Consider the following 12,165-nt stretch of genomic DNA (forward strand, 5'->3'; position numbering starts at 1 on the left):
GAACCCATGCAAATTGGCCGTTCCCGTTTAACTCCTGCTGAGCGCCGAAGACGTCTCTCTGAGTCTCTCTGTCTGTATTGTGCAGCTCCGTCTCACACTATTAATGCCTGTCCCAAACGTCCGGGAAACTCCAAATCCTAGCTCGCCAAGGAGAGGGCCGGCTAGGAGTAATGATCTCCTCTCCATCTCCTCAAGATTGTAATCTCCCAGTCTCGCTTCAAGTTGCTCAACGTTATCAGAACGTCATTGCCCTCCTGGATTCCGGAGCAGCTGGGAACTTTATTACCGAAGCCTATGTTAAACGGTGGTCCCTACCCACCGAGAGACTTCCTTCCTCCTTTTCCTTAACTGCCGTGGATGGCAGTAAAATTTTTGATACAGTTATTGCTCTAAGGACTCTACCAGTTCGTCTGAGAGTGGGAGTTCTTCATTCCGAACTTATTTCACTTTTAGTGATTCCAAGAGCCACACATCCTGTGGTCCTGGGCCTTCCATGGCTCCGTCTTCACAATCCTACAATTGATTGGACGACTACGCAAATTCTGGCATGGGGTCCCTCCTGTGCTGAGACATGTTTGTTTAAAGTGTTGCCTGTCTGTTCTTCCTCCCCCAGGTCGTCTGATGTTCCACCTCCTCCATATCAAGATTTCACGGATGTGTTCAGTAAAGCTTCTGCTGATATCCTTCCTCCTCATAGAGAATGGGACTGCCCGATTGATCTCGTTCCAGGGAAGGTTCCACCTCGAGGCCGAACTTATCCGTTGTCTCTGCCTGAGACGCATTCTATGGAGGAATACATTAAAGAGAACCTAGCAAAGGGGTTCATTCGACCTTCTTCTTCTCCAGCCGGCGCAGGCTTCTTTTTTGTAAAAAAGAAAGATGGTGGTCTGCGGCCGTGCATCGACTACAGAGGTTTGAACGACATTACCATCAAGAACCGCTATCCTTTACCCCTGATTACTGAGCTCTTTGACAGAGTTAGCGGAGCTACCATCTTTACAAAGCTGGACTTGAGAGGTGCATACAATCTCATCCGGATCCGTGAGGGTGACGAGTGGAAGACCGCATTTAACACCCGTGACGGACATTATGAGTACCTCGTCATGCCCTTCGGATTGAGCAATGCTCCAGCTGTCTTCCAGCATTTCGTCAATGAGATTTTCAGAGACATTCTATACCGTCATGTCGTGGTCTATCTAGATGATATCCTCATTTTTGCCAACAATTTAGAGGAACATCGTTTTTGGGTAAAGGAGGTTCTGTCCCGTCTCCGTGTCAATCATCTCTATTGCAAATTAGAGAAATGCGTCTTTGAAGTCAAGTCCATTCCGTTTCTAGGGTACATTGTGTCCGGTTCCGGACTAGAGATGGATCCTGAGAAACTACAAGCAATCCAGAATTGGCCGGTACCCTTAACCCTCAAAGGGGTCCAGAGGTTCTTAGGGTTCGCCAATTATTACCGAAAGTTTATACGAGACTTTTCCACCATTGTGGCGCCTATTACTGCTTTCACCAAGAAGGGTGCTAACCCGTCCAAGTGGTCTGAAGAAGCCATGCAAGCTTTTCATCTTTTAAAACAGAGGTTCATCTCTGCGCCTGTCCTGAAACAGCCTGACATCGACTCTCCTTTCATCTTAGAGGTGGATGCCTCCTCCGTTGGAGTAGGAGCGGTGTTATCTCAGAGGGCTAAAGATGGCCATTTACATCCTTGCAGTTTCTTCTCACGGAAGTTCTCCCCAGCGGAGCGCAACTATGCCATTGGCGACCAGGAGTTGCTAGCCATCAAGCTCGCTCTAGAGGAGTGGAGATATCTGTTGGAGGGAGCTTCTCATTCAATCACCATCCTTACAGACCACAAGAACCTTCTATATCTGAAAGGCGCACAATGTCTCAACCCTCGTCAGGCCAGATGGGCACTTTTCTTTTCCAGGTTCGACTTTAAACTCCAGTTCTGTCCGGGCTCTCAGAATCGCAAGGCCGATGCCCTTTCCCGCTCATGGGAGCAAGAAAATGAGTCAGAGTCTTCAGACAAGCATCCTATTATAAATCCGTTGGCATTCTCCACGGTAGGGATGGACTCTACGCCCCCATCAGGGAAAAGTTTTGTGAAGCCGACACTAAGGAAGAAGCTCATGCATTGGGCCCATGCTTCCCGCTTTGCCGGACATACAGGTATCCAAAAAACCCTGGAGTTTATCTCTAGGTCCTATTGGTGGCCAACTCTGAAAAGGGACGTTTTGGAGTTTATTGCATCTTGCCCAAAGTGTGCTCAACATAAAGTATCCCGCCAGTCGCCTGCGGGGCAACTGGTTCCACTATCTGTTCCCCGTCGACCATGGACCCATTTGTCGATGGATTTTATTACAGATTTGCCCATGTGCAACAAGTTTAATACCATCTGGGTGGTAGTTGACCGGTTCACCAAGATGGCACACTTCATTCCTCTTACCGGTCTTCCGTCAGCTTCCAAGTTGGCTCAAGTATTCATACAAGAGATCTTTCGACTCCACGGTCTTCCAGAAGAAATTATCTCAGATCGAGGAGTTCAATTCACAGCCAAATTCTGGCGAAGTTTATGTCAAGTCCTCCAAGTCAAGCTAAAGTTTTCCACGGCTTACCATCCTCAGACCAATGGTCAAACTGAGAGGGTGAATCAGGACTTGGAGTCCTTCCTCCGCATCTATGTGTCCTCCTCTCAAGATGACTGGGTTCAATTACTTCCCTGGGCTGAGTTCTGTCATAACAACCAGTATCATTCTTCATCTTCTTCAACACCATTCTTCACCAACTTTGGATTCCACCCTAAAGTCCCTGAGTTCCAACCGCTTCCAGCAACTTCTGTTCCCGCAGTGGATATCACCTTGCATCAGTTTGCCAATATCTGGAAGAGCGTACGATCAGCTCTGCTCAAGGCATCGTTCAGGTACAAGAAGTTTGCGGATAAGAAGCGTCGAGCAGTTCCTGCTCTCAAGGTGGGTGATCGGGTATGGTTATCCACGAAGAATTTGAGGTTAAGAGTTCCCAGTATGAAGTTTGCACCTCGCTACATCGGTCCTTTTAAAATTGATCAAGTCATCAATCCTGTTGCTTACAGACTCCAGTTGCCTCCCTTCTTAAAAATACCCAGGACATTCCATGTTTCCCTGTTGAAACCGCTAATCTTGAATCGGTTTCATTCCTCACTTCCTCCAACTCCGAAAGTCCAAACTCAACGAGGCGTTGAGTATGAAGTAGCCAAGATCCTGGACTCACGTCACCGTTACGGTCAACTTCAGTATCTTATTGACTGGAAGGGTTATGGCCCTGAGGAACGTTCATGGACCAATGCTTCTGATGTCCATGCTCCTGCCTTGGTCCGGAGATTCCATTCCAAGTTTCCTCAAAAGCCAAAGAAGTGTCCTGGGGCCACTCCTAAAGGGGGGGGGTGCTGTCACGATCCGGGTATCTGGACGCCATTTCTTACCTATCAGATGCCTCCTAAGGCTGGCTCAGCGCTCCAGGACCGGATCCCATCTGTTATCCTGATGTGCACATTCCCGCATCCTCTCCTGTCTCTCTGGACGCAGTCACAGTAACGCCTTATACATCTGGCATGGCGTCTCCCGCGGCCTCCGCCGCCGTCCCTGAGCTTCTGCATTCAGAGTGGCGATTACGTCAGCCGCGGCCTCCGCTGTGTCCGCGTGGTCGGATGTGCATCTGTCAGCCTGGCGTCTCCTGTCTCCGGTGGCCGGCGCCGCCATTACTGTTTTCCAGACCACATGGAATACAATCCAAACTTCCCTCCAAGTGTCTGCATGGGCGCAGCCATCTTGGATTCTGTCAGCTGATCTTTCCTACCAATCCGTTGTCAGTATTATTAATTTGCATAATTGCCTAGCCAATGCCTTCCTTGCTGCAGGTATAAATAGGTTGTGCCTGAGCAAGGAAGGCGTCAGTGCTTTGGTTGTCAAACCTAGTTCCAGTTTGTCTCTCTCCTGTGATTGTCTTCCAGGTTCCAGCTCCTGTCTCCAGACTTCTGCTATAGAGTCCCGCACCAGCATTCCATCTGCGGTGTAGCCTGACTCTCCGATCCATTCTGGACTCACCTGTTTCCAGCTACAACATCACCTGCTTCCAGCTCAGCTTCCAGCAGTGTACAGCTTCTCTTAAAGGGCCGGTGTCCTTTCTGCAGTTTACCACTCTCCACCGGTATTATTATTTCTCCGCTCTCAAATTCTACATTTCATCTATATTGCATCGCTCTCAAGCTTTATTTATTATTTAACTGGTTCCAGCCAGTATCCACTCCGTGCCAACACCTGTCTGGTTCTAACCAGTACCCACAGCAGCATTTTATCTACAGCAGTCCAGCTTTCCCTGGAACACCAGCTGGTACGACCCTGGGCTTTCCTCATTGCTACAGTTGAGCCTGGTAAGGACTTTCCAACTTGCAGATAATAAGAACTGTCTCATACCACCAGAGCTCTGTGGCCCCTGCCACCCTGTAGTACCCAGGAACTGTATTATTATTTCTCTGCTGATTTTTATGTTTCTTTTTACTGCTACTGTGATGCATGGAGTTTGTCATAAATAAATATCATTGACTTTTACTCAAGTTGTCGTGGTCACGCCTTCGGGCGGTTTCTCTTCATGTTACTTACATGTCCAGGGGTCTGATACAACCTCCCAGGTTCCGGTACATCTCAGCCCCTACAACTGAGGCTGCCTTCCGTCAGCTCAGGCCCTCAGTTGTGACAGTCTGTCCTCGTACCAAGAGACGTCAATTCAGATTTAAAGTCGTCCACCGCTCGCTTGAGCTCTTGTTGGAATGTCAGCTTTATGCCGTCTACCAGGGTAGTAAGGACTGAGTGTATGGATGGGTCTATGTCCAGGTCTGATGGGGAATCGGGGGGAGATGACCCCGCACGATATGTATTCTGCGGCGGTACTTTAGATTTAGGTGTAAATATAGACGGAGTGGCCGCAGCTGACGCCTTCCGGTTCTTGTTAGACATATTAAAAGCTGGTGTTGATAGGAGGATTATACTCAAAATACACGGATCCACGGATCGAATGAGAGAATCTGGGTGAGGGGCCACACTAGAACATTATTAGGTCATCCCTTGTGCGGTCGGAATGTGGGACGTCTCCAAGTGGTGTAAAATCGCTCTTGAAACCGGGAGGGTTTATATCCCAGGGTGAGGGTGTTGGGACTGCCAGGAGGGGTGGATGGATGGACGGATGGATGGATGGGGGGGCGACTCGAATTATCCCAGGCAACGGTCGGGTTCGAGGGGGAGAGACTGAGCCCCAGGATACAGTATCGTCTGCAGCAGAGCAGCGTGCCCACCGGGCGGCAGACACAGAGAGAGGACCAAATATATAAAAGCTTCCAGGGGTCCCAGGACACCAACAGGAGAGTCAGGAGCCAGGTTCTATATTATCTCCGTTACAGCAGCAGGCTAGTGCATCCCCAGATCCCTGATGGGGCTACCAACATATACAGCACAGAAGATGGCCGCCGCAGCTGGGGTGAGGTGCGCAGATACAGCTTACCCCTCCTAGCCTTGAGGCCCGGGCTGCCTGGAAAGCCCCCACTTCAGCCTCCAGCAAGATATCTCAGCAGGCGGTGGTGATGTGAGTGCTGACCCGAGGACCGGGCGCACGGATGCCGCGGCTCTCACTTCCGGCGGGGGATGCCGGCCCCGCTTGTATGGGCGAGCGCTCTCCTCTCCAGGCCCTTCTCGTCCCGTACTGTGGTAGCAGGCTGTGTAGCGCTTCGGGCACATCAGACCAGGTACCGTACAGGTGCAAGCATCGGGATCTAGCGTGTCCGGGTCCCCTGCGGCAACTTCCGGTGCGGTCTCTGGAGCCCTCGAGGCCCCGGCTTCCCACTCGGCGCAGGCCACAACCCGCACGGGCACCTAGAGTGTCCGCCGGCTCCGCAGCGAGCACCGTGTAGCCGCCGCGGGATATGAGAGGCAGGGAGCTGGACTGTAAGTTCGTGTGGGGTGGCTTAAAAAGGGTGCAATTTGCACTTAGTTGCAGGAGCTGTGCAGCCACATGTCTGGCACAGTGCACAGCTAGCCACGCCCCCACAGCGTTAGGCTTTTATTACATAGGAGCATAGCTGCTAGCTACAAGGAGGTCTCCATAACAGTATACAGGATGTCTTTGACCTCTGCTTCTGCTGCTGGGTCTGATAAGTGCCTTTTGTAATTTCTGGATATCTACTTAGTGCTCTCTTTATTATTGTTTATAATTGGGCATATAGACTATTGGGCATATTTGTTAATATTATTTATAATAAAATGATGTTGTAAAGGGCAATGTCACACCCTTTTCACATTATTTTAGTTTCACTGGATGTAGTAAAGGGGTTTTGGAGCAGTTTGTTTTAGTAATCAGATCGCATTTCCCATACTTGCAATGGGAATTGTGATGTGGCAGAATTTACTAAAAAAAAAAAAGTGAATAAATACACTAGGCAGCCCTGTGATAATAACGCTATCTTCAGACAGCATTATCCGAAGTCCCCTCTGGTTCCTGGCTCTAAACTCCGCTCTGACAGGCAGAGTGGAGTCGGGAGCCGGCTCCTGTGATCAGCCATATGTGTCTAATAAGACCACAGGCCACTCACCCTAAAAAAAAAAAATCTAAACATACTTACATCCCCCCTGGTGTGGTGATCAGTGTCCCAATGCTCTCCTACATGTCTCCGATTATCTGATTGCCGGCATCCTGCACTGTGACCCCGAACATCTGATGTCTGCTGTAAACTGACAGTGATGGCGGTGTCGCAGCACATGCTAGGGGTATTTTATGTGAAAAGTACCCCGAGAAGTCTGCGGAATGGATTCTCAGGGACAGAGCTTTCTCACAAATCCTCTACCTCCTCTGCCAAGGCGGGCACACAGAAATCCTCCTCTTATAAATCCTCTACCAAGGTGGGCACACAGAAATCCTCCTCTCATAAATTCTCTACCAAGAAGGGAACACAGAATTTCTCCTCTCACAAATCCTCTATCTCCTCTGCCAAGGTGGGCACACAGAAATCCTTTTCTCACAAATCCTCTACCTCCTCAGCCTAGGTGGGAGATGTCAGACTTAATGCTGCCTCTCATGGATAAATATTTTGAGAATTAAAGATGTGTTTAGAAGCGTCCGTGGCCCGCATAGGTTGCCATGCCTCTCGTATCACTGCTTTAGAATCTAGAACAAATGATGCTGAGGATTGCAATTACACATGCCAAACTGGTGTAGATTCCCAATCTAGCGCCCTTCAGGTAAAGTAGATGACCTAGAAAATGGGCATTGACAAAATAATCTGCAATTTTTGGATGTGCTTGAGAATGGTAAAGGGCCAGGGAGAGAATATGAGAAGCAGCGGCGTAACTAAAAGATACCAGGCATCACAGCAAGCTACTGCCCTCCCTTCTAGCCCCCCTCCCCCGCCATCCCCTCTGTTCTCGAATTGTCAATGCCACCCCCCTCCTATTTCCCCCAGCATGGAGATCATCTTGTATGGGGCTAAAAATGCAGTGGACTGCACGTGTACTCTTGTCACATTTGGCCACATCACATTACATTACACCCTCAGTCCATCCCAGCATGGCTGCAGTGTCATTGGGTGAGGGGAAGTCAGGAGGAGATCCTGGGCAGTCTGGTCTAACACCTTAGTATCTTTAAGCTGTGCCGCAGAGTTATGGAACTTGGGCATCGGTGGTCGCAGTGTGTTGTGTGATTACGTGCAAGGAAAGGTGGGCCCTGTAGCAACCGCACTCACTGCGCCAATGTTAGCTACGCTCTCGATGAGAGGCCACAAAGCTGGGCCCAGAGAGGGGAGATGACAGGCAACACCCACGCCCAGTAATAACTACATTCTTGAACTATATAACTAAAGAAACAAATGCTTCTTTTCTAGTGTAGATCCCAAAACTTTGTAGTGCAAGACAGCAGAATACTCGTTTTCCAGGATTTCTCTACTATTCTATCCCAGAAACGTAAGGAGTCTCTGAAGTGTGCTATTTCTTACATAATAGAGACTCTACATTTGCCCTTCTGTTAGGATCTCCTGTTCTGTACTGCCACGTCGCCATGGCAACCGGGAGGCAAGTAGGCTGCCACCATCTTCCCCAGCAACCGAGTGCATTGATGAATCGACACTCTTGCCGGTTTCAGAATCTGTTTGACCATGTTCTGAATTTCCAGAGCCTTTTCCACTGGAAGAAAGACTCTCTGTAATTCTGTATCCAGAATCATACCCAAGAATGACAGCCGTGTTGTCGGAACCAACTGTGATTTTGGCAAGTTTAGGAGCCAACCATGTTGTTGCAGAATTGTCAGGGAGAGCGTAACGTTTTTCAGTAATTGCTCCTTGGATCTTGCCTTTATCAGGAGATCGTCCAAGTACGGGATAATTGTGTTTCCTTGCTTGCGCAGGAGAACCATCATTTCCGCCATTACTTTGGTGAAAATCCTCAGAGCCGTGGCCAGACCAAACGGCAACGTCTGAAATTGGTAATGACAATCCTGAACAGCAAACCTCAGGTAAGCCTGATGTGGAGGATATATGGGGACGTGTAAGTAGGCATCTTTTATGTCGACTGACACCATAAAATCCCCCTCAGGGGCGAGCGAACCCAGACCTCACTGAAGAGTTGGAGACATGCCCCCACCGCTGCGGACTCCCGCAGAGGAGCCTCAGCGTCATGCAGTGGATTTGGCAGAAGCCGGGGAGGACTTCTGCTCTTGGAAACCTGCCACAGCCGATGACCTTTTTCCCCTTCCTCTTCCTCTAGTAGCAAGGAAGAAAGACCCTCATCCTTTTTTGTATTTATTGGGCCGAAAGGACTGCATCTGATAGTGGGGCGTTTTCTTTTGTTGTGCAGGGACATAAGGTAGAAATGATGACTTACCCGCGGTAGCCGTAGATACCAGGTCAGCGAGGCCGTCACCAAACAAGACATCACCTTTATACGGCAGAGACTCCATAGCCTTCTTAGAGTCAGCATCAGCATTCCATTGATGAATCCACAATGCCCTCCTAGCCGAGACTGCCATGGCATTGGCCCTTGATCCCAAAAAGCCAATATACCTCACAGCTTCCTTTAGGTAGGCTGCAGCATCCTTGATATAACCCAGTGTCAAAAGTATGCTATCCCCATCCAGGGAATCTATATCAGATGACAAGTTATCTGCCCACTTCTCAATAGCGCTACTCACCCATGCCGATGCAACGGCAGGTCTGAGCAGCATACCCGTAGTGACATAAATGGATTTCAATGTATTTTCCTGCTTACGATCCGCAGGATCCTTCAGGGCTGCCGTGTCCGGAGACGGAAGCGCCACCTTTTTGGACAGACGCGATACAGCCTTGTCCACATTGGGAGTTGACTCCCACTTTTCCCTGTCCCCAGAGGGGAATGGATATGCCACTGGAATTCTCTTGGGAATCTGTAACTTTTTTAGTCAGGATTTTCCCAAGCCTTTTTAAAAAGAGCGTTCAGTTCATGAGACGGAGGAAACGTTACCTCAGGTTTCTTTCCTTTATACATACAGACCCTTGTCTCAGGAACAGCAGGATCTTCCATGATATGTAATACGTCTTTTATTGCCACAATCATGTACTGAATGCTCTTAGCCAGTTTAGGATTCAACCTGGCATCACTATAGTCGACACTGGAGTCAGAGTCCATGTCGGTATCTATATCCGCTATCTGGGTAAATTAACGCTTCTGTGACCCTGAGGGGGTCTGGACTTGTGACAATGCGTCCTCCATGGATTTTCTCCATGCCTGGTTCTGAGGCTCAGATTTATCTAATCTCTTATTTAATCGAGCCACATTTGCATTCAAAACACTCAAAACATTTACTCTTTTCTGTCCCCACTCCAGCCTCCTCCTGGGAAGAGCACTCAGCCTCACACATGCCGACACACGCGTACCAACACCCACAACCACACTGGGGCTATAGGGGACAGACCCACAGCAAAGCCCGTTAGAGAAACACAGAGGGAGTTTTGCCAGCTCACAACCCTGCGCCTATCCCGGTTCTGAAACGTTTAATATAATGCCTCAGACCTGTTAGCACTTTTAATATTAATAAAACAGTACCAAATTACTGTGACCCCCCCCCCGTTTTGCACCCTGTTACTTGTACAGCAGTGTAGAAGGCCAGGACCAGCATCTCTGCAGCTCTGTGAAGAGAAAATGGCGCTGATTAGAGCTGTGAGGGCTAAGCCACGCCCCCTCAATGGCACGCTTCAGCCCCGCTATTTTCCACATATTTATACTGCAAGGGGGGTGACGGCGCGGCTCCGGGAATGAGCATCTAGGCGTACCTAGCAATCAGACCCTCTGGAGCTAATGGTGTCCAGTAGCCTAAGAAGCAGAGCCTTGAAACTCACAGAAGTAGGTCTGCTTCTCTCCCCTCAGTCCCACGAAGCAGGGAGCCTGTTGCCAGCAGGTCTCCCTGAAAATAAAAACCTAACATAAAGTCTTTTTCAGAGAAACTCAGAAGAGCTCCTCAGTGTGCATCCAGTCTCACTGGGCACAGAATCTAACTGGAGTCTGGAGGAGGGGCATAGAGGGAGGAGCCAGTTCACACCCATTCAGTCTTAAAGTGCCCATGTCTCCTGCGGATCCCGTCTATACCCCATGGTTCTTGAAGCGTCCCCAGCATCCTCTAGGACGTATGAGAAATGAAGATCACACCGCTCCGTGTGTAGGGGTGCCGGCGATAGCAATGCGAGGTCCTGCGCGTCGCTAACGCCAGTGCTAGATTGGCCTGTATGCATGCACAATCTAGCAGGTCGCTCATTTCCCCGCTGGGTGAAATGAGCGCCCCCGTGTCATCCTTCCCCCCCTTCTCTCAGCACACAACACGCTGTGCTGAGCAGGGGAACAACCGCTCAGCACACATCTCACCATCTGTACGGCCCTTAAGGCACTTCGGAAGGTTAATAAGCAGACAGTCAATAAAGACCTTTGTCTTATCTCCCAGATAAGAAAGCCAGGCAAGTCACCACAAACTTCACTTTCCATTAGATTCTGCCTTATCTCTTTGTAATTCAGGTAATGCTCTGTTAAAAAGATTCTGTTCTTTATCATGTGAATTGTTGCTGTTGATCTTTGCACCAGCAAAGGGACTAATAATGAGTGGTGGATTTTACCAGTGGGCTGTAGTCCCAAGTAAAATAGGCCCCTTCAGTGAGCTCAACTGAGCTAGTTGCAGTCTGTGTGACTGCACTGGCTCAGGGGCTTCACTTCACTGTGACTGCCAGGGACTTCCTATTGGAAGTTCTACCTGACAGTCACCCGCAGGAAAGGCAGTCCCATTGGGAGGTGTTTCTTCCCTCCAGGACTGCCAGACTGGGCTGCAATTAGCAGAGAGCTGGCTGCCTGTAGGAAGCCTTCCCTGCTGATCGTTAGCCCAATCCGGCTGCTATTGGCTGCAGCCGATGCAGTGATGGATGTGATGTTTTTGCCCCATTGGCTGAGTAAACCAGTATCTTCTGTGTTCAAGTTTCGTGAGTGCATCCTCCTTTCATCATTTAAATATATATATAAAATTCAACAGGTACCCGGCACTCCACTAGGGATAAATGTGATACTTGCTGCGGTGCCCTCCGTGGGATAGTCACACTAGCCCACAGGTTCTCAAACTCGGTCCTCAGGACCCCACACGGGGCATGTTTTGCAGGTCTCCTCACAGAGGGGCAGATTTATTAAGCTCGGGGAAGTGATAAAGTGGAAGGTGATAAAGGACCAGCCAATCAGATCCTAACTACCATCTCACAGGGTGGGTTTGAAAAATGAGAGTTAGGAGCTGACTGGCTGGTCCTTTATCACCTTCCAATTTATCACTTCACCGAGCTTAATAAATCTGCCCCAGAATCACAAGTGAAATAATTAGCTCCACCTGTGGACCTTTTAAAATGTGTCAGTGAGTAATTAATACACCTGTGCACCTGCTGGGTTACCTGCAAAACATGCACTGTGTGGGGTCCTGAGGACCGAGTTTGAGAACCACTGCACTAGCCCCATGTAGAATACGTGGATCGGTGGCACTCACGCAGTCTTTTAACTTGCAGTAAAAAGGTATAAGTTTATTTCTCCAACAACACCCCGTCGTCAGGGACAGCACATCACAAACACATAAATCGAGTATAACACTTATATAGCA

The 12,165-nt window shown here is 49.2% G+C and overlaps 1 protein-coding gene across 1 annotated transcript in view; it reads left to right on the forward strand.

Annotated features, from left to right (window-relative positions):
* The first annotated feature begins 6,767 nt into the window (after positions 1 to 6,767).
* Positions 6,768 to 12,165, forward strand: part of LOC134968754 (uncharacterized) — an 87,577-nt gene continuing 82,179 nt past the window's right edge. The window contains exon 1 of the mRNA XM_063944247.1: positions 6,768 to 7,019. Within this exon, the coding sequence (XP_063800317.1) occupies positions 6,768 to 7,019 (252 nt within the window). The remainder of the gene's footprint in view (positions 7,020 to 12,165) is intronic.

This window comes from Pseudophryne corroboree, chromosome 11 (assembly GCF_028390025.1).
Source record: "Pseudophryne corroboree isolate aPseCor3 chromosome 11, aPseCor3.hap2, whole genome shotgun sequence".
Taxonomy (NCBI): domain Eukaryota; kingdom Metazoa; phylum Chordata; class Amphibia; order Anura; family Myobatrachidae; genus Pseudophryne; species Pseudophryne corroboree.